The sequence below is a fragment of the Hemicordylus capensis genome, chromosome 4 (assembly GCF_027244095.1).
Source record: "Hemicordylus capensis ecotype Gifberg chromosome 4, rHemCap1.1.pri, whole genome shotgun sequence".
NCBI classification, from domain to species: Eukaryota; Metazoa; Chordata; class Lepidosauria; order Squamata; family Cordylidae; genus Hemicordylus; species Hemicordylus capensis.
Window position 1 is genome coordinate 212495390 of NC_069660.1, and position 22280 is coordinate 212517669.

At 45.2% G+C, this 22280-nt stretch overlaps 1 protein-coding gene and 1 long non-coding RNA gene across 5 annotated transcripts in view; one reads left to right on the top strand and one right to left on the bottom strand.

Annotated features, from left to right (window-relative positions):
- Positions 1–22280, top strand: part of LOC128324734 (uncharacterized) — a 57802-nt gene that overhangs the window by 19067 nt on the left and 16455 nt on the right. The window contains exons 2-5 of one of the 4 annotated variants that reach the window (XR_008307064.1): positions 1055–1138; positions 2650–2874; positions 3943–4073; positions 10120–10570. This is a non-coding gene — a long non-coding RNA (uncharacterized LOC128324734). Of the gene's footprint in view, positions 1–1054; positions 1269–2649; positions 2875–3942; positions 4074–10119; positions 10571–22280 lie in introns of those variants that run through there. The other 3 variants (XR_008307065.1, XR_008307063.1, XR_008307066.1) reach the window with 3 other exon arrangements.
- Positions 14099–19591, bottom strand: LOC128324733 (proton channel OtopLc-like). The gene is made up of 8 exons (XM_053249642.1): positions 19470–19591; positions 18933–18956; positions 18167–18201; positions 16189–16941; positions 15890–16015; positions 15669–15710; positions 15349–15585; positions 14099–14383 (listed from the first exon to the last, which is right to left on the bottom strand). Exons 1-8 carry the CDS (start codon positions 19499–19501, stop codon positions 14208–14210), a joined length of 1425 nt encoding a protein of 474 aa, XP_053105617.1. The 5' UTR covers positions 19502–19591; the 3' UTR covers positions 14099–14207.

Consider the following 22280-nt stretch of genomic DNA (forward strand, 5'->3'; position numbering starts at 1 on the left):
TGTATATCTTTTTATTCTTTTTAGATGGTGAGACCATTGGGGACAGGGATCCATCTTTATTTATTTATTTTTATTTCTCTATGTAAACTGCTTTGGGAACCTTTGTTGAAAAGCGGTATATAAATATTATTATTATTATTATTATTATTATTATTATTATTATTAGTAGTAGTAGTAGTAGTAACGCCCTCCAGATCAATACGCTGAGAGTGACCTGGAGTGGGAGAAGCAAATCAGTCAGAGAAGTGTCAAAGAGAGACAGAGCTGCAATAATGAGTAACTTCAATTACTATCACACAGACTTGGCAAATTCATGTGCAGGAATTGACAGAGAGGCCAAAACATGCTAAATGACTGTGCCTTAGAACAGTTAGTTGTGGAAACAACCAGAAAGAAGGCAAACTTGGATTTAATCCTGAGTGCCTATGACCTGGTATGAGATGTCAGAGTTGTAAAACCATTGTGGAACAGTGACTATACTGTGATCCAATTCAGCTTATATGCAAGTGGGGCATTGCTAAGGAAGTCCAACACAGATGTGTTAGACTTCAGAAGAGGAAACTTCTGAAAAATGAGGGGATTGGTAAAAAGGAAGCTGAAAGGAAAGTCAGGGGGGTCAAATCACTCCAGAAAGCATGGAACATATTCAAAACCACAACAACAGAAGCTCAGTTGGTATGTATACCATGAAGGAGGAAAGATACTACCAAGTTCAGGAGGACGTCAGTGGGGCTAATAAGTAGTGTCAGGGAAGCTATAAAAGAGAAGATTTCCTTCAGAAAATGGAAGTCCTGCCCAAATGAGAACAGAAAGGAACATAAACTCTGGCAAAGTAAATGCAAGGAAACAATAAGGGATGCAAAGAGAGAGTTTGAGGAGCATATAACTAGAAGTGTCAAGGGGAATAACAAAAACTTCTTTGAATGCACCAGAAGCAGAAAACCTGCCAGGGAGGAGGTTGGACTCTTAAATGATGAGGGAGTGAAAGGGATTATTAAGGAGGACAAGGAGACCGCAGAGAAACTGAATGAGTTCTTTTCATCTGTCTTCACAGCAGAGGAGACGGACCATATACCCGCTCCAGAACTGAGCTTCTGGAGGATAAAAGATGGAGGCTGAAGAACTGGGCCAATTTGAGGTGATGGTAGATGATGTTCTAAAAAGTCTTGTAAAACTAAAAATTAACAAATTGTCAGAGACAGATGGCCTCCACCCAAGAGTTTTGAAGGAACTCAAATTTGAAATTGCTGATCTCCTAGCAAAAATATGTAAGTTGTCCCTACAGTCAGGTGCTGTACCGAAGTAGCTAATGTAACTCCCGTTTCTGTACTGGTCAAAGACTGTAATAAAGTTTATCTATCTATCTAACTCCCATTTTCAAAAAGGGATCTGGGGATATTGGGAAACCACAGGCCAGTTAGCTTAACTTCTGTGCCTGGTAAACTGATGGAAAACATACTTAAGGACAAAAGCATATAGAAGAAAAGGCCTTGCAGAAGGAGAACCAGCATGGCTCCTGCAAGGGAAAGTCTTACCTCACTAACCTTTCGGAGTTCTTTGAGAGTGTCAACAGGCATATGGATAAAGGTGATCCAGTTGACATAGTATACTTGGACTTCCAAAAAGGTTTTGACAAAAGTTCCCCACCAAAAGCTCTTGAGTAAATTTAGCAGTCATGGAATAAGAGGACAGGTTCATGTGTGGACTGGTAACTGGTTGAAGGACAGGAAAGAGAGGGAAGGAATAAATGGACAGTTTTCACATTGGAGAGAAATAAGAAGTGAGGTCCTCCAGGGATCTGTACTGGGACCAGAGCTCTTTAACTTGTTCATAAATTATCTAGAAGTTGAGGTAAGCAGCGAAGTGCTCAAATCTGCCGATGATACTAAACTATTAAGGGTAGTGAAATCCAAAGCAGATTGTGAGGAGCTCCAAAAGGAGCTCTCCAAACTGGGTGAGTGGACAACAAAATGGCAAATGCAATTCAATGTAAGCGAGTGTAAAGTGATGCATATTGGGCTAAGGAAACCAATTTCACATATACAACGGTGGGGTCTGAGCTGTCAGTGACTGACTGGGAGAGAGATCTTGGGGTCCTGGTAGACAGCTCATTGAACGTGTCGACGAAGTGCACGGCAGATGTGAAAAAGTCAAATTCCATGCTAGGGATCATTAGGAAGGGGATTGAAAATAAAATGCTAACATTATAATTCTCTTAAACAAATCTATGGTGTAGCCACATTTGGAGTACTGCATGAAGTTCTGGTCACCGTATCTTAAGGAGGACATTGTAGAACTAGAGAAGGTGTTAAAGAGGGCAACCAAGATTATCTGGGGCCTGGAGCACCTTTCTTATGAAGCAAGGCTACAGCATCTGGGCATTAATAGTTTAGATCATTGCCCCTCCCCATGATGAGCAGAATGCAAATTTTGCAAAACAATGAAAATGGAAGAAAACTTAATGCAAAATAAGGGAAACGATGCAGGTCTGCCCAACAAGTATATTTTATAGAATTCTTCAAATTCAGTTTTTCTTGGTGCAGAATTTGGATCGCCTGGGTTCAGAATGTGGTGTGTGTGTGTGTGTGTGTGTTACATTCAGCCTTATGTATAAGTCATTCACTACTGTATTTCTTAATCCTCTTTTAGACCTTATACTTGGATATGATGAACCAGGCTCTTCCACATGAAGCACCTTGTGCTATCCCAAGCCTGCATGCCAGGTATAGAGGTACTTTTTGGATCAGAGGAGGAGTGCTAGACTGGGCCAGAGGGCTACTCCTTTAAATCTCTCAGCACTCCAGCCAGGGAAGTGGAGCCTGGAAGGACACACAATTTTATTCAGGACCATTAACAGATAGAATTTCTGATCTGGTAAACTGGTATTTCAATTTGTTTTGTATCAGGGTACAGAATATTTCCTTGGTAAGATTAATTAAAATCAAACAAAACATACCTTAGGGTCCAATTCTATGAAAGTGAAATTTCCAGTTACCCAGGGTTTCCCACAACTTATTTACAATATTTCAGTAATTATAGGAAATTCATTTTATATTCTTGGCAAGTGATCCTACTTTTTCTCACTTAGTTCCACATCCAGGATTTCCTTGTTTTAAATGTTCCCTCTTGGATACAAGGGCCTTTTGCCTCTAAAACAAAAACAGCAGAAAAACACAGTTGCTAATCAGATAAAGGATTAGCAACACCTCTCATGGCATTGCCACACAGCCAATCGAGCATTCAGGCAGAATTCTCTTCAGACTCTTGCAAAGGTCACAGAGAATTGGTTCTCCCTTCTGCTGTAATGGCTGCCAGTTCGGGGAACTTTCCTACTAGCCCGATTCAGACATTATGCTGTACAAGTGTACAGATGCCTGTACACTCAAACATGTGTTTGGGTGAATGACTGTACATGTGTTTATTTTAAAAGTGAACCTGGATACAGACCTTTCAAATGCATGGTACAGACAGGAAGTGTACTTCTGTGCCCACGTGCGTTCAACATAGGAACATAAGAAACTGCCAAATACTGAGTCAGACCATTGGTCTATCTAGCTCAGTATTGTCTTCACAGACTGGCAGCGGCTTCTCCAAGGCTGCAAGCAGGAATCTTTCTCAGCCCTATCTTGGAGAAGCCAGGGAGGGAACTTGGAACCTTCTGCTCTTCCCAGAGCGGCTCCATCCCCTGAGGGGAATATCTGACAGTGTTCACACTTCTAGTCTCCCTTTCATATGCAACCAGGGTGGACTCTGCTTAGCTAAGGGGACGTCATGCTTGCTACCACAAGACCACCTCTCCTCTTTATAGTATTCATAACATATGAATGACAGTATCTGTGTACACTGTACTCTCATTGCACAAATGTTGAACGTAACGTGTGAATGGGCCTATTGCGAAGGCCTGATGAGATTTCTTTTCTTCACTGTAATCCATGTACTCAGGCAAAGGTGGGGAGTCAGTGAGTTGTCTTGGTTGCTCCTGCAGAGAAGTGATGCTGGTCTGCCAGATGTCGGAGAGTTCTGCGGAAGCATGTGGATTTGATGGAGTTCAGAGTGCAGAATGGGTATTACAGGTAGAAAAACCTTCTACATTTCTGTAGAACAGCATAAATCTGTATAAGTTATTTACTTTGAAAGCATGTTGCTGTTGCTGCTTATGGCCTCCAGAAACCTTTGAACATATAATTTCACCTTTGGGGGAAAAGAAAAAAAAACCCAACCAAAACCCAACCACCAGAGGCCACAACTATTGTAAAAAGCTATCCAGTTATTATGGAGTTGGACTGAGTCTATAAAACATAAACAGTCCACAAATTCTGAATGAGTGGCAACCTTAATTCAGGAACATGCTCAGTAAGAAACACTTTCTGACAGCTTCCAGGACGTGGCTGCATGCCTGTGAACACTTGCTTGGGAGTCAGTCCTGTTGACTTCAGTGCGACTTGTGCCTGAATAAAACCAGTTCAGAAGATTGTAGTGCACAAACGTTACTGCATAGTTAGCATGAGTGAAATTGACCCAATCAAGGAAGATCTCTGTGTTGAAACAGGCTCAGCTGATGCCGGTACAGATAAACATGCCCTGTTGAAATGGATATAGAAGCAACCACTCAGTAAGTGTGGATATGAGCGCATACATCTGTCTTTGTATCTGCATCTTCAGTATGATACATACCCAAACTGCAATAAATAGATTGGATGAATCTCATAACTGGGGTGAGAATGTACATGCCCATCTATGGCTCATTAATTGTTACATGCAGCCAGTCACATATTACTAGACCTGGACCAGGTCTTGTACCTTTTCCTATGGTTAGGGAATTAATGCTAACAATACAGTAGTGGCAAACTATGCTCATATGAATGGTCTGCTCAGATGAGAAGTGCATATTGGAGGCATGAACTCATGTGTGATCACAAGTCAGCCTCCATGAAAAGAAAAATTGCAAATATACAACCTCTTTTCATGGAAATAAAGCCATGACTTCACATGAGCTCTTGCTTCCAATCTTATAATGTTGATGTGATTAGTTTGCTAAAGCATTTTTTTCAAATTAGCCACTGGCATATCTTCCAGATCAAGGAAGAGAATATCCAGTTCCACATCCTATTTCCTCACAGATTTTCTATCCACTTACCTCCCCCCTCCTGCCACCCAATAACATATTTTGAATACATCACACAGACACAGTTGTATAAAAAGTGAAAGTTATACCATCACTACCCAATACTATCAAAAGATGTGAATGTTTGCTTAAGATCAAGGCCTTCTATCAACCTTAATATTTATGCACGAACAAACATAAAATAATTTGCAGGTGTGGCCATTTATTTGCATATATAGACAAATATATGCATGATACATTTAATTGCAATGGGACATTTGTAGATTCTTTTAAAACTAGTAAAATAATCACACACCGATGTATTTATTTTATTATTTATCTTTAGTATTTATATACAGGTTTTCAATAAAAAGTTCTCCAAGTGGTGAAATGAAGGGCGGGAGCGGGGGTGGTGGGAGAGTCCAATTCCCTAGGGAGCTCAAGAGAGACACCAGCACAAAGCCACTGGAAAGATCTGTTCTGGGATTAAAAGTTATCCCACTGCTAAATAAAACAGAGCCATCTCTTTAAAAGGTGCCTCTTTGTCCAATTTGCAGGGGTGGAAATTTGTGAGATCCACACACAACTGTCTGATTTTCTTGTTCCCAACAAATGAGGAAAACTGTTTGCTTGGCAAAGGTTTCGTCCATCTGTTTGGAAGCAAAGCATTAAATCTGCACTTCCCATGAGAGATAAATGGACTGGTATTTGGGGGCAAGAGCCAACTACTCCTTTCTTTTGTGTCTGGCTTCCAAATACAGAGGGGAAAATGTAGCTGCTTGAGCAAAATTTCCTAACTCCATTCCAAACTTAAATATTTACAAATTCCATTTACTACAGCAAGAGAGAGAGAGAATATACTGGGAATGTCAGTGATTTTATAACGTGGAAGCCCTTTTATTTCCACATCTGCCTGTTTGGGGCAATACCCAGGGTTGTTGTTGTTTTTTTTAGTGATCCCAAAACAAATAAAACTATGTTCACATCTACAACTGGAGCTCTCTGGGAATGCAGGGAGATCTATCTATTCAAAGCCAGTTGTTGGATCTCAGCCATGGGCTGTAACATCTGTCTCTGCTTCTCTGAGCTCTCCTGTAGCCTATCTGGAGTACCTATCTGGAGCAACTATATTTTCTGCTCACTTTTGTCACTTTTGTTCCTGGGGGTTACTTCCTTTTTCTTCTCAGAATGCTTCTAGCTCGCTCTCTCTGAGCACCATGCTTCTATAAGTCTCTCTCTGACGAACATGTAGCCAGGCGTTATAGTTTTATCATCATCATGTACTTCTGAATAAAGTAGATTAGTTAAGCCTTACATGAATCTCCATGCACATCATTTACAAGCTGTTGCCCCTGAGACCCTATTAACTTCTGCTGTAATAGGTTAGCTCCTGAAATACTCTGCTATATAAGTAATTACCCCCAACAGTTTGGTGAGGATGAGGGTTGCAGCAGGGGTAGGACTGTCTGGCTGGCTGTCTTCTTTCTGTTGGAAGTTAAAGGACTTTGCGCTGTCTCTTGTCTCAGACAGTGGAGGACAGACTAGTAAGTCAGAGGGCTAGAGGGTCAAGACATTGGTCATCACTTCTCCACTGCTCTGATACTATCCCTTTGATATGTAGATTGCTAATCTCGGGGACTAACTTCCTTTCTCTCTCTCTCTTCCCTACCTGCCCTTCTACCTTGCAACATGGCAAGCCTCTCTCCCTGCACCATGTGTGCAGAGAAGATGCAGAATCCATCTGCATCCAGGTAGATAGATAGATTAGAGATCCTAACTCCTCACTTTCCTATCTAGAATGGAGTTCCTTAATAATGCCTTTTATATTGATTTGAAACTATGAATTGGCTCCAAGTTACTTTACTCTCAGCATACACGCATGCCTAACTAAACTACCGCTGTGTTGTGCCTCTGTGCACTCTGCTATAATGAGAAAGGGATTCTCTCACCACAGAGAATTTCCAACACCTCCCCCTCTGCCGATTCTCCCACAATCAGAGTGCTCTGGCATGGCACTGATGATATTTCAGTACTGCTACCTGGTTATCCAGCTCTCCAGGCTGGAGCTGCCAGGCTAGCTATTTTATTAGAGCAGGATTGGCCAACCTGAGGCTCCCTAGCTGTTGCTGTACTACAACTCCCACCATTCCTGGCTATTGGCCATTGTGGCCATTGTGGCCTGGGATGGTGGGAGCTATAGTCCAACAACAGCTGGAAAGCTTTAGATTGGCCACCTGTGTATTAGGGACAACACAACAGTTGGCTTACATGTGGGTGAAGCCAGGCTTGTAGCCACTCTCATGGCTGCTGCCTCCACTGCTGTGTTCTATTCCATCTCAGATGCCCATCACCTCCATACCACCTGGGGTGGAAAGAAAAGTGAAACCTGGGTGTGCAAGTTTTATGAGGGTCTGAGGGTAATTTCCCAGGATATTTAAGAGAATGTCTTCACTATGAGCCCCACCACCCACTGAGATCATCTGCAGAAGTCCATCTCCAAGCGACAGTTGCCACAAGTTTGTCTGGCGGCTACTCAGGGATGGGGCTTATCCGTTGCCGCCCAAAGGCTTTGGAATGTGCTCCCTGCACATTCTAAATAAGAGAATCCCCCCTCTCTGAAAACATTTTAAATGATTCTCAAGAGGCATTCACCCAATCTTTTAAACTAGATTGTAGAATTGTGGCTTGCTTTTAAACTGTTTGTAATGTTGTAATTCCTGTTTTAATTTATGTCACTGTTGTAAACTGCCCAGAAACATGAGTTTTGTGCAGCACACAAATATGCTAAATAAATCAATATCATGGGGATGCAGATCCTGTGGTTTCACACGACCTACCGGCTGGGTGGGAGGAAGGCTTTGCAAACCTTGCCTTCCCCCCAATTGACCTGTCCTGGTGGGAGCACAGAGCGGAACTTCTTGTCTCGGCCTCTGAGCATCTCACAGTGCACTCCATGCCGAAAGCAGTGCACTGGGGATTTCCCCAGGGGACGGGTGCTCTAGGCGCCCATCTCTGTGTCAGTGCGAGCTGCAATTACCTCACGCAGACACATGATCCCGGGAGCCAGGTTAAGGGCGACGAGCTGGGCTTCAGTGACGGGCCGGGTTTAACACTGAAATCCATGCAGAGCCTGGCAGTTCTCATGGACAGCCAAGCCCAAGTTTGGCTGCCTAAGCCTGAACCGCTCTTGAGAACAGTGGGGGGGGCGGGGTGGGGGGGAGACACATCTATGTGATGTGGAGTGACTGGTATGAGGGGGCTTTGTGTGATGTGTTTCTGTGATGAGGATATGGGGTGCATGGGATGTGGTGAAGAGTTTGTCTCTGCTTATGAGGTTCAGTGTTCACAGTTACAACAGTGTCCCCTTGTTGTAAAAGGGGGTTAATAGTGATAAAGAAGGGCTGCCTTTTTTTGAGTCTCTGCCATGGGTTTCCCAGTTTGTCTTGTTCTGTTCTACTTCTTTTTGAGTTTTCTACCGTGGATTCATTGATTATCCTCAGGATTCATTTCAAGAGGGTAAAGGTAAAGTGTGCCGTCAAGTCAATTTCGACTCCTGGCACCCACAGAGCCCTGTGGTCGTCTTTGGTAGAATACAGGAACGATTTACCATTGCCTCCTCCCACGCAGTATGAGATGATGCCTTTCAGCATCTTCCTATATCACTGCTGCCCATTATTATTATTATTATTATTATTATTATTATTATTATTAATTCAATTTCTATACTGCCCTTCCAAAAATGGTTTAGGGCAGTTTACACAGAGAAATAACAAATAAGATGGCTCCCTGTCCCCAAAGGGCTCACAATCTAAAAATAAACATAAGATAGACACCAGCAACAGTCACTGGAGGTACTATGCTGGGGGTGGATAGGGCCAGTTACTCTCCCCCTGATAAATAAAGAGAATCTCCACGTTAAAAGGTGCCTCTTTGCCAGGTTAGCAGGGGTTATGCCAAGTTAGCAGTTAGTGCTCATGAGGATACAATGCTGCATTTCAATACAATGCTGCTTCAGGTGTTATAAAGACGTGGATCGATCCACCCTCGCATTCAAGGAAGCACCCGCCATCAGGGGTAGGGCTTTCCCCACTTCCATCAAGCCCTGCTGTAAGCATGAGAGGCAGGGCATGCGGGTGAGTGATGCAGCTGGGTGGGACTTCCTCCCTCTTTGCACTGCTATACGCAGGTACAGCAGCACGGATTCCTAACATCTGAAGCAGCCTGCAGTGTTCTCCACCTATAAAATGGGGAAATGTTTTCTACATGCTTAATTCTTTGATCATATACATGTGTGTGACTTGACTAGTCGTCGTTGTCTTGATACTTGAGTTTGAGGTCTCTTGCACAGAGTAACTGATTGTTCTTGGGACTAGTCTCAGCCTAGACTCTTCCACCATGTAAAGGTAATATGATGCATATTGCATATGATGCAATAGTAAGCAATATGATGCAAAACACATGACATTATTTATTGTTATTATTTCTGACTAATGTGACATTCTGCACAAGGGGACACGGGACAACTTGGGGGACAACAAAGGGGACACGGACAGCTTGAGCATTGCACAATCAGCCACAATGGGGCTGCACCACAGGGTAGCAGCGCTCAGGTAAGGGCTCAGTGCATGGAATGGCACAATGTGACACCCACTGGAAATAATGGGTGTCGTGCTGGGTAACTTTGTGCATGGAACCCTTACCACTGAACACTACTACCTTGAGGTGCAACCCTATTGTAGCTGTTTACACTTGTGACGGGCGTGGCTGGTGCTCAAGCTGCCTGCATCCCCTTGTGCAGAATGTCAGCTGTTGTTCTTTAGCCTTTAAAATGAATGCTGACATTGCAATTTCATTTGTCTGTGGGATCTTTTTCTGCCTACTCTAAAACATGTTCCACCTCCACTGAAGGGAGTGCGTGGGGGTGGGGGGTGGGGTGGGGATCTGGTGGCCTGTCACCTTCTTCTGAATAGTGGGGAAAAGTGACCTGACAGGAGACCTTTATGTCCAAACTCCAGATGGTGCCTGCAGGCAGAAGTTAGCTGGAAGCAAGTTTGTGTAATTCAGTCAAACGGAAGTTCAGAAGATTAATGTGTGTGGAAACAGCAAAGGAGTGGAAACTGCTTGCTTGATTTCCTGAACTATATAAGCAGTCTCGTTCACGAACATGCACACAGCAAGGCATGCTGATGTGGTAGCAGTTTTTCCGTTACATACATTGTAATGATGATATGAATGGAAATGGGGAGCTGGCCCTGTGGATTAATGCAGAGATCTTTCACTCCTGGAAAATTTGTATGAAGTCAAATGATCCCCAGAGTCTCAACCTAATGGCCTGCGGATTTGTTTGTTTACGTCTTTTAGACTATGAGCCCTTTGGGGACAGGGAGCCTTATTTTATTTATTTATTTATGTATTTATTGGAACTTTTGTTGAAAAGAGGTATATAAATATTTGTTGTATTTGTGCCATCTTTGTTGTATCTTTGTGTAAACAAGTGTGTGTGTGTGTGAGAGAGAGAGAGAGAGAGAGAGAGAGAGAGAGAGAGAGAGAGAGAGAGAGAGAGACTACAGTATAAAGTTGCTCGGGCCTCACTGACTGACAACTGACTGACATGAAACTCCCAGACCAAACCACAAAAGATAGAAACATGCCATTTCTGCAGGTAGGCTGGTATGTTCCAGACCTTGTCCAGACTACCAAAAATAGCCCAAACCACAGAAAAGATAATTATTTCCCCAGAAAATCTGAAAAAACTCTCCCATTGGAAAGCATGGGGAATGAGATCTCATAGAGCTAGGAAAAGACTCGAGTTGCAACAAGATAAGATGTTAATATGCTTGCAAACTGCAAGCTCTCACTGACTCACTCACTGGCTTACATGAAACCCCCAAACCAAAACAGGAAAGATAGAAACATGCAGTTTTTGCAGGTAGGTTCCAGACCTCACACAGTTTACAATCAATCAATCAATCAATAGTAGGTGAGTAAATAAATAAATAGTAGGTGAGTAAATAAATAAATAGTAGGTGAGTAAATAAATAGATAGATAGACAGACAGAAAGACAGACAGATAGAGAGATAGATAAATAACCCCGGACAAATACATTAATGTCCCAGAAAATGAGAGAAAACTCTCCCATTGGACAGCATGGGGAAATGAGACCTCTTAGAGCTAAGAAAAGGCGAGAATCACATCAAAATATGATGTTAATATGCTTGCAAACTGCAAGCCATTTTATGTGTGTGTGTGTGTGTGTGTGTGTATCCTCACAACAACCCTATAGAGTAGCTTAGTCAGAAAGCTTGCCAAAGACCCCTATACTTCTGAATGTGTTGATTAGATTTATGACCCACCGATCTATGAACTAAAAAGAGAGGAGAGCTGATCTTGTGGTAGCAAGCATGACTTGTCCCCTTAGCTAAGCAGGGTCTGCCCTGGTTGCATATGAAAGGGAGACTAGAAGTGTGAGAACTGTAAGATAGTCCCCTCAGGGGATGGAGCCGCTCTGGGAAGAGCAGAAGGTTCCAAGTTCCCTCCCTGGCTTCTCCAAGAAAGTTTGGCAACCCACCCACAATGCTTCCGCAATCTGCCATTCCAGAACTGCTTTTACCAAAGTCAATGGAAGTGGGTCAGCTGACTTCATTGTCGCTGTGATTGTGAGCAGAGCTTCTGTTAACGGGAAGTTAAGTCAAATCAAGCATTTTTTAAAAGCTGGACACTTCAGTCCCTACATAGAGAGTGCTGGGACATCCTGTGGAGGAATGCAGGCAATGTGCCTTTCTCTTGACAAGATGCATCCTTTCTTGCCTTGTTCCAGTCACTGTCATGGTGATAGCCATGTCAAGATCTGATTTGGCACAATTTTGCTGAGCCAAGGCAAAGGGATGAGTATTAGTTGCTAGGCAACAGCAAGGGACTTTCAGTTGCTCATTTGTTGGCTCCCCAACCCCTGGGCCAAATATTCCATTTACTTTTGGAGTCGGTCCTGGGCTGGCATATATTGATAAAGATATGAACTAACTATTCGCTATCAGAAGAAGAGGGGCGGTGGGGGGAGAAACTATTAGCTAAATGTGCTTTCAGAATTCAGCCATCTGGTTCAGCAGAATAAGGAAATTCTATTAAAGTAGTTCAATGATTACTAAAGAGCATCCAAAACAGTCCTATCTCCTTGAGCTTTTTATTTCTCTAAAGTTAAAAACTTTAGTAGCTTAAATGTTGGTCATTCTGGGCCAGGATATTGAATCCTTTCAAGAAAATCAATGTATGCCTGTCGGTGTTAATAAAATGTAATAATGGTGCCAGGATTACAGAAATTCTCTCTTCACTTTTCAAATGAACCTGACGTTGAAGATTGGATGATATTCCTGAATCATTGTCAGAGTAACAAGGTAGTTTCCTAGAGCTGTCTGATTCAGGCTCACCATTTATCTGAAACATCACCTCTTTGTATTACTGCATTCATGGACACAGCACTCTTATGCTAAAGTGTTTTTCTAGGTACTAAGCCCAATGTATCCCATTCACAAGGCACCTTCTGTTGATTCTAATGACTCTTCCCAGTGCATGCACGATGAGCATCAAGAGCAAACATGTCTTTGTCCTTGACCATCTTTAAGGGCTCTTAGAGATGGTCAAGGACAGGCATTTAGTCACTGAGCTGTGTAGCTAACATAGGCTCAAATGTAGCGTTTCCTGCATTGCTGACTTATTTTATAGTCATATGAAACCTACCATCTGCAGTAACAAGTGTTCCAATTCAGGCTTTCCTTCTCTCTCCTCTTGCAGAAAAATGGCCTGGAGACTAAAAGTATATTCTCATTGCTGATCCTGCATTTGGGAGGGGGCCTGCTACATAGGGTGCCTCGTCATTGTCTTTCCCTGGAGTATCAACAGGGATGGATTGCCCTGGGTGGAGGTCTGGTGCAGAGCTTCCATGATATAGAGGTCCTCTCCTGTCTCTTTGAGTTCTTTCCCCCAAGTGTGGATTGCCCATACTTGGGAGATTTCCGATAGCAGGGATGGGATGTCCTGGATGGGGACCCGATGCAGAGTTTGCCTCTTTAGGTCCTTTTCTCTGAGTCTCAGCAGGGATGGAAGGCCCTGGGAGAGGGCCTAATACAGAGGGTGCTTCTTTTGGGTTCTTTCCTTAGAAGATCAGCAGGGATGGAACATCCTCGAAGGGGATCTGATATGGAGGTTGCTTCTTTTGGTTCTTTCCTTGGAAGATCAGCAGGGCTGGAAGGCCCTGGGAGGAGGCCGATATGGAGGTCGCCTTTTTTTGTTCTCTACTGGGAGTGTCATGCTCTACAGAGAGCCACCCCCATGGCTTTTCTTCCTGCAAAGGAAATGGGGGGCACCTCCTAGCTGCTCCCCCCGGGCCAAATCAGTCACTCAGCTTGACTCTTTGCCTGGATCCAAGCCTCTAGCTGCTGCTTTGGCTCTTGGTGGAAAATAAGGGGGCTGGAGAATAATGTTTGGCCTCCTTCCCATTTGGAACACTTGGCCTCGTTTCCATTATTCCTGCCACCCAGCAGCCCTGAGTGGTTCACCTAACCCAGGGCTGCACCACTTGGGCCTTCCAGCTGTTGTTGGGTTACAGCTCCCATAGTCCCCAGTTGCACTAACCAATAGTCAGGGTTGATGGGAACTGTAGTCAAACAGTAGCTGGAGGGCTGGTGTTGTGCAGCCCTGCCCTAAATCAAGCTTCCCCTTCTGCATCACCACTCCATCCTCTTCCACAAGAGGCAGATCCCTCTTCAGGGCCAAAATCAGGCCTCCTAGCCATACATATCGGGGCAGACAAGCTCTGTATAAGCCTCCTGGCAAGGAGCAGTCTATCTTGAGCTACCTCTTGAACCTCTCAGAACATCTCTTGGCCCCAAGTGGACTGGCCATAGAGCCTTTTCTGTGGCTGGGTTTGACCCAAAGACATTTTTACCCAACTCTGCCCAAAGAATATTCAAAGTAAGACAACTTTATTTTCTTTAAAATCAACTTTTTAATTTTAAGCAGTAAATATGCATGTTCTATTGCTTTTATATCTACATCCCATCCTATTAAAACAAAAGTTTAATATTTTTAAAATAAATATGCAGCATTTTATTGCTGGTTTTGGTCTTTCTCCTTTTCCTCCTCAACATCCAGCTCCTTTGGAGGAACCAGGATCCCCATGGTGGCTTCCACCCTTGCCAGTCTGCTCCGCAGTCTCCGGAGCTGTCCCCTCAGTGCCTTGATGTTTTGCACACATTCCTGGCAGCTGCGGAGGTCTCTTTGGCCTTGGAGGAAAGAAAACAAAGAGGGTCAAGGGGTCTGTCCTCCACAATACCAGTCCCTGCACTGACTTCTAGTCCCTTTCCATGCCCAGCACAGACTTCTCATCTCTACCTTGAAAACCCTCCATGGCTATGCCCCACCCTGTCCCTCTGCACTGATCCTCCCCCCTCCCCCAACTTGCACCCCGTCAGGTTGGTTTTTGCTCCTCCAGCTTCTGTCTTTAGCCACCTGGAGGTCTCCTGCTCTCTAAAACTACTCTTATTCTTCTCCCTCGCTGACCCTTGGGTCTGGAACCGCCACTCATGTGGGCCCACATCTCTCTCCTATCCTTCCAATGCAACCCACCTCCTCTGTGCAGCTTTTGACTTAATGCCTCAGCAGAGGCAGCTCCGTCAGCTTGAACTGAATGCCCCTTATGCTTTCTTCCTCTTCCTCACTTCTCTCTCCAAAGCCAAACTTTAGACTGTATGCTCCTGGTGACCGGGAACTTTTGCCCATGTACATGGACGATGCTATAAGGAGGATTATGATAAGCACAATTGTATGTCATCCTCCTTGGTTTCCTGTTTCAGCCCAGCTTGAATTCAAAAGGGCTGATATTAGCATTCATATTATCAGCATTCATGAATTTAGTATTCACATTCTGCTCTTCCTCAATCAGTTCAGGGAGGTATACATGGTTATTTTTTCCTCCTAACAATCCTAAGAGTTAAGTTAGACTGTGGGACAAGTGACTAGCCCAAAGTCACCCAGCGAGGTTCATGGCTGAATGAGAATTCAAACCCGCGTCTCCCTGGTCCTACGGAGGTGCAGCTGAAATACATACACATCGTTCCCCTGCTTGTCCCACCTCAACTTCCCTCTCCTTCCTCTATTGCTTGCTCATCTCTGTTTTTAGACTATAAGTGTTTTAGATTGTAAAACAACAATGAGGATGGAAAAGGGGTGCTGCCACTGTGAAACTTACAGTCATTCAGCTGATGGAACTGCAAATCCATCAAACTCTGGAGAGTTTCTCTCACATTGCTGAGGTCCGGCTCTAGTGGAAGTGGGGAAGGAGGGGGAGGGGGAGGGGGAGAGGGATGCAGGAGGAAAGAAGAGGTGGAGGCGAAGGGTGGGATGGAGCCAACTTCCAGCGAGGCCGAAGATAATGATGAACTGGACACAGGGGGGCGGAGACACGCAGCAGGGCCTTCAGGAACATCTGCAAGAGAGAAGAAGCAACAGTTGTCAGCCGCAAACGCTGGCATACTACCACACCCGCCATCACTTGCCCTCACTGCTCACCACGAGAAGCTGTCTGAATTACAGGCATCAGAGCTTGGTCACCTGAAAGACAGAAAACGAAGGAACACTTCAGCAAGCACTAACAACCCACCCACAGGCCTCCCCTCCAAAACTTAGATGCAGACTCAAATCAAACATTTCAACGTTCAGGAGAAGGAAACAGAGAGCAAAAGAGCCATTTTTAGCCCAGCAGCAACTTCAGGGGTATGCTGCAAACGTACCTTCCTTTCCCCACCGCTGCAGCCGAACTTCACTGTGGATGAGCCTTGTTCGTGCGTGTCCGATTTGCAGATTAATGGCCCGGAGAGAACGAGGGAACTCTTGGGAAATGCGGCGAACCCTCATTTCTGCAACAAAGAGAGCAAAAATGTTGTATGTTCTGACCAGGCTGAGTGCTGGTGTCTTGCAAAAAAGGGCAGTGCTAGTGCTTGGTCCATCATCTGGGCTGAGTATCAAAACTCCAGCTGAACTTTGTGCTGGGTGTCTATGCAAAAGGGTTCTGAGGTGCCACAATACTTACGCCGCTGGACATAGTCATTCTGTAATCCTGTGAGGATTTCTATTTCTTTCTCAAGATCATTGTCAGCAATGGAAGGCTCTGGAAAGGTCTCTGACACAAAAGCTTCTTCCTTTGGAGTGCCAGTGGGGATGGAAGGACCTGGCACTGAGGTTTCCTCATTGACCTCTTCCCCCCGAATGTCGTTGGTGATGTGAGGTCCTGGAAGGGATCCTGGCATCGAGGTTTCCTCTTTAAGCGTTTCCTCGAGAATATTAGTGGGAATGAGAGGTCCTGAAAGGGATCCAGGCACTGAGGTTGCCTCGTAGAGCTCTTCTCCCAGGATACCATTGATGATGTGAGGTCCTGGAAGAGGTCCTGGCTTTGAGGTGTCCTCATTGACCTCTTTCCCCAGAATGTCAGCAGGGACACAAAGTATTGGAAGGGATCCTGGCACCAAGGTTGCCTCATTGGTCTCTTCCTCCAGAACGTCATTGTTGATGCAAGGTCCTGGAAGGGATCCTGGCACTGATGTTTCATCATTGAGCTCTTCCTCCAGAATATCTGTGGGGACGTGAGGTTCTGGAAGGGATCCTAGCTTTGAGGCTTCCTTATTGAGCTCTTTCCCCAGAATGTCAGTAGGGAAATGAAGTCCTGGAAGGGGTCCTGGGACCAAGGTTGCCTCATTAGGCTCCTCCCTCCGAGGGTCCCCCAGAATATGATGCAACGTGGGTTCCCCAGGACTTGGGGCAACATGGGCTGGATTTCTGGGATGACCTGAAAGAGAGGAAATAAAGCAGGAATCTGGAAATGAGGATGGCCCATTGCCCTGATAGAAATTGCCTCCCCTTTCGGCCTAGGTTAACCAGCTGGGGTGCAGCCTGGGATTGTGGGTGAGGTGGTCCACCCAAGGAAACAAGCAAGGGATGAATACATTGCATAGCACTGGCAAGACAGCCCTCACCAACTACGCTTCAGAAGGGAGTGCAATGGCCAGGCTCTATCTGCTGAACATACCAATGCAGCTGCCTTCTACCAAGTCATACCCCTGGCTCACTTTGCCCTACTCTGGCTGACAGCCGCTCTCGAGCAGAAGCCTTTTCCTAGCTAGCTAAAATCCTTTAACAGAAGATGAAGAAGACTCAACCCAAGACCTTGTGCATGCAAAGCTCTGGTTCCACTTCTGGACTATGGGCCCTCTTTCCTCATACCTGTGAGGAAAGAGGCTTCTCCTTTGAGCAGAGTGGGAGCTGATGGTTCACATGGACTAAACAATGCATTTGCTCTCTGGCTGAAGCAACAACCCCCAGTTACAGCCTTTTGACCTATGTGCGGGGGTAGGGGTGGGGCTTGAAAATCTGCCTGGACGCCATAAGCAGGAAGCATAGCTATGATCTGAGGAACGCAGGCCCAGCTCCGAGGGGCAGAAAACTGGGATCAGAGAAAGAAAGAGTCTCTTTGGACTGATCTCAGAGCTCATTGGCCAGGAAATGTTGCCCTTGTTTGCAGGTGATCCTCCAATTGTCCAATTACATGGGTCCTAGCTAAGGGACTAGGAAAAAAGACACCAGCTGTGGAAACAAGACACTAGCATGCTTTAGCTTCCTCTTCTCCAAGGCAGGGGAACAAGGTCCAGAGGATGTCTTGGGGCTGGGTGTGGGCAAAGGGTTCTTGCAGGGCTTTTTCAGAATTGCACCACTTCCAAAGGAGAATGACCAACCTGCCTGCCTGCTTCCACAGCCCTTTCCTCATCTCCTCCTAGAAGGGAGGGTCTCCAGATGTGACTTGCCCGGGCCCCCAGGTCTCCTCCAACACATTTGGCCGCAACAAGTGCCAGCAGCAAAGGATAGAGGTGGCTGAACTTGCCCTCCTGCCCTTCACCAATCAGATGGACGTCTGCCAATATCTCTCCGTTGTCAAAATGAAACAGGTCCCCAAGGAGACACTCCCTAGGGGGTTGAGGAGCCCTGAGAAGAAGCATGCACTCTCGTCATCCACTTACCAGTCTGTGCCCCCTCTTCATCTTCATCTTCATTCCTGCAGAGATAAGGAGAAACATTCTTAGTAGCAAATCACAGGAAATTGAGGGGTCCCCCCAGTAATCCTAAGGGGTGCTGTGCCATCCCAAGCATGCCCTCACCCATAATCCTTCTAGAAGGCCCTGCTAATTTTGGATGATTCCATGGCTGGGAACAGTGAAAGTAATTGCTATTGAAAGTCACTCACTGCATTTTGCTCAAATTGTTTTCACTTGGGGATTGACTGGTTGACAGGGCGGGGGGCAGACCCACTCTCGTAGTTTATAGATATGAGGCCAGCTTTCCCACCCCTCTCTAGAGAAGATTTTCAACTTTTTAAAAAGCCCTCCCCAAAAAGGGGACACTTCAGCTGAAAGAACATACATGATGTTTTGTTTTGTTTAAAAAATGGAATAAGAGGGTTTAAATTTCTGACAACTCGAATCCCCGCCAGTATCTTCCCCAGACTATGGGAAACACCTATATCGGGCAGCAGCAATAGAGGAAGATGCTGAAAGGCATCATCTCACACTGCACGGGAGATGGCAATGGTAAACTCCTCCTGTATTCTACCAAAGACAACCACAGGACTCTGTGGTCACCAGGAGTCGACACCGACTTGATGGCACACTTTTACCTGGGTTTGGGCTATGTCAGAACAACCCCCACCCCCTCCACCCCCATCCCTTTAGCTGGCCACACCAGAGCCAAAAGCATTAAGAGGAGTCAAGAGGGGGGAAAGCAACTCACTTGGGTTCTGCTTCTCGGTGAGACCTATGGGAACATGAAAGAAGAAAAGGTTAGGCATGTTCTTGGAAATAACATGGGGGTGCTGGCAGAGGGCAGCTTTCGAAGTCAGCTTCAATTGGTGGGCAGGATTCCCCCCCCCCCAAAAAAAAACCCAAGTGGGCCCACAGGGGCCAGCCAGTAGCTCCTACGTGCTACCATTTCACAGGTCTAGGACCTGCAAGCTTAAGAAATAGTGGTGAGCGGGAAGTCAATATTTACTTAATTAGATGTAACGGGATTGTTAAGATATTGTAAAAACCAATAAAAATTTTAAAAAGAAAAAAAAAGAGATACAGTGGAAATCAGCCCAGCAAGTGACCTTCGAGGGCCACCTGCATTTCAAGGAGAAGGTGTGTGGTGTGAATACTGGTGGTGAACTTGTGACCACTGAAGTTCACATAGGGAGCACAATCGCATGTAAAACAATGGAAGGGCATCTTTAAAAACCAAGTCCAGGCAGCCATTAGATTTTGCTTCCCCATCGTGCCAGAGACTTACCTACAGTTCACCCATGACCAGCAGCCACCCATCCTGACAGCTGAGATGATAAGCTGATGATAAACGGACAGCCAAAGACAGCCAACTTATCAATGATGCTGCAGCTTATCTAGAAAGCTGCCAAGTGAGCCTCCTGCAGAATCCTCACAGGTCTCCAAGGGGAACCATGACGGCAGAATTCTGTGGCTGATTGTGAGATCGCAGGATCAGTTACTGGCCATGCTGGTTCTGGTTTGAATCCAAACACTGTCTTGGTTGTGCAGCTCAAAGTGCCAAAGCACCAGGGGAGAGTCACCCCTCTCCTGCCCTCCCTGCTCCCCACGTTTCCCACCTAATCACTTGCTGAATTCCCTTAGCTAGGAAATCCCTCTACATCACATTTAGCACTAAGGCCTGTCTCTGGTCAGAATACACAAAAAAGAAAGCCAATTTACTTGTGGAACTAGGTGTGGTGATGATCCCTGGCTTAGATGGGTTTGAAAGGGGGTTAGAGAGGCCCCTCTGTGGCGATTAGTCAGGATGGCTATAGAGAACCTCCAGGTGCACAGGCTGAATCCCAGATGCTGGGGACATGCAATGGGTGTGGCTGTTGCCTTTGCACTCTTTCATGAGTTACAGAGGACTCAGATGTTACAGAGGACTCATGCAGGTTTATTATAAACCTGCACTAGCAGTGGCTGCAGCCCACCCCTATCCACAAGCATCCCCTTCCTTCAGCATTTGCTAACAGAAGGGAAGAGGCAAATGAATAGAAAGTGACAGAGAGGGAAGGAGGGGGAAATGAGAAGGACAAAGAAAGATGGGAAGCAAGAAAAATGATGGTGCCTCACAAAGAATGAGCAAGAGAAACAGAAGGCTCTAATGTACTTCTTGTATAAGGTTATGAAATGGAAAACAAACAATATTCAATATCTCCCCCCCCCCCGTTACATCTTCGGAAACAACCTACAGTATGTCCTTATTAAACTCCATAGGCCCAACTGCACAACATCTTAGTTTCCACTGCACTTTTTTTAAAAATGCACTGCATAGAATGCACCCAGCTGCACATCAAAATGAACCTTGAGCTAAGGGACCTCCTATTTGGCCTCCCCAAAGACCCACCACGGCAGCTCATGGCCCCACAGTGGATGGATGAATCCTCCCAAGGATGCTACTCTTACATTTTTAGGGGATAGGCCAGGAGCATTCTAGCTATTGCTCCCTTGATCAATTGATTGATTGATTGAGTGCTGTCAAGTCGGTGTCACCTCTTAGTGGCCACATAGATTCTCTCCAGGATGATCTGTCTTCAATGTGGCCTTTAATGTCTCGCAGTGGTGCATTCATTGCTGTCGTAATCAAGTCCATCCACCTTGCTTGCCCCCTTACAGCTATTATTTTTGCCACTATTTTTAAACCACATGTTGTTGTTGGAAGTGCTTTTGCTTAATGTTTAGCTGACATTCTGTCAGCTGATATGTATCCTTCACTTCCTGCCCCTCTGGCTGCTGCTGCCACCAGCAGCACTGCAATTACTCTCCAGTATATTCTCTGATCAGGAAGAAAAAGGTGTAGCATAAAAATATGCAAACACTTCCTCTGCACATGCAAATAGTGCTGTGTCAGTGGTGGACAGTATCAGTGTGCCAATCCAGGAAAGACAGGCCTTCCATGGAAGAGAAGGCTAAGAGAGGCTATTTTATTTCTGCCTGTTTTGTGATGACACATTTCTTTGGCATGATCACTGTGGTTGTGGATCAATGCTCATGTGGGAACTGCTTAGAAAAACAAAAGACTGGACATACCAAAGCATCAAAGGCATGATTCCATTTTGCATAGGAACATAGGAAGCTGCCTTATGCCTTATAGTCAGACCATTGGTCCATCTAGCTCAGTATTGTCTACACGGACTGGCAGCAGCTTCTCCAAGGTTGCAGGCGGGAGTCTCTCTCAGCCCTCTCTTGGAGATGCCACCAGGGAGGGAACTTGGAACCTTCTGCATGCAAGCAGGCAGCTGCTCTTCCCAGAGCGGCCCCATCCCCTAAGGGGAAATATCTACAGTGCTCACATGTAGTCTCCCATTCAAATGCACACTAGGGCAGACCCTACTCAGCAAAGGGACAATTCATGATTGCTACCACAAGACCAGGTCTCCTCCCATACCTTGTGGCTTTAGAACTCTGGGAGATCATTGTTTGAACTTCCCCATCATCTTGCATAATTCTACCTGCCACTTTCCCCTCTCTTTTTTTGCATGTGCAGTCACTATAACCGGGCTCCATTTGGGACTATGGTCGGTCAGAAAGCTTTCCCACTGGGGAAAAACAAGAGAGAGCCCACCGGGAGCTTTCATAACACATTGTTTACATGGGTTGAGAGGTTTTGTCCAATAAAGACTGTTGTTTTGGGTAGGTTGCGGTGGGCAGTCATGTTAAAGAACTCAAGTTGGCTTGAAAAGTTGTATAGTTTGTTATGTTTGTGTAATATTAGGTTTGATTTGACTATTAGTTCTAAGGCAAGTATTAGGCCCAAGACTGTAAGAATTATTGTAGAGAACTTTGTTATGGGAGATAGAGTTATTGCTGTCGTTTGGTTGGTTGAATTGTTAGTGAAATCAAAAGGCCTGCTGCCGGTCTGTGTAAACAATACTGAGCTAGATGGACCAATGGTCTGACTCAGTAAATGGTAGCTTCCTATGCCTGGACAACAAATATGTTTTCATGGGGTGCTGCCAAGAAGAAAAGGTTTGCCAGGTGAATGTTTTTGCGAATGAAATCCTAGAGACAGGATGAGGGAAATTACTAAGTTTTGTCCCTTTGAAATGTAAAG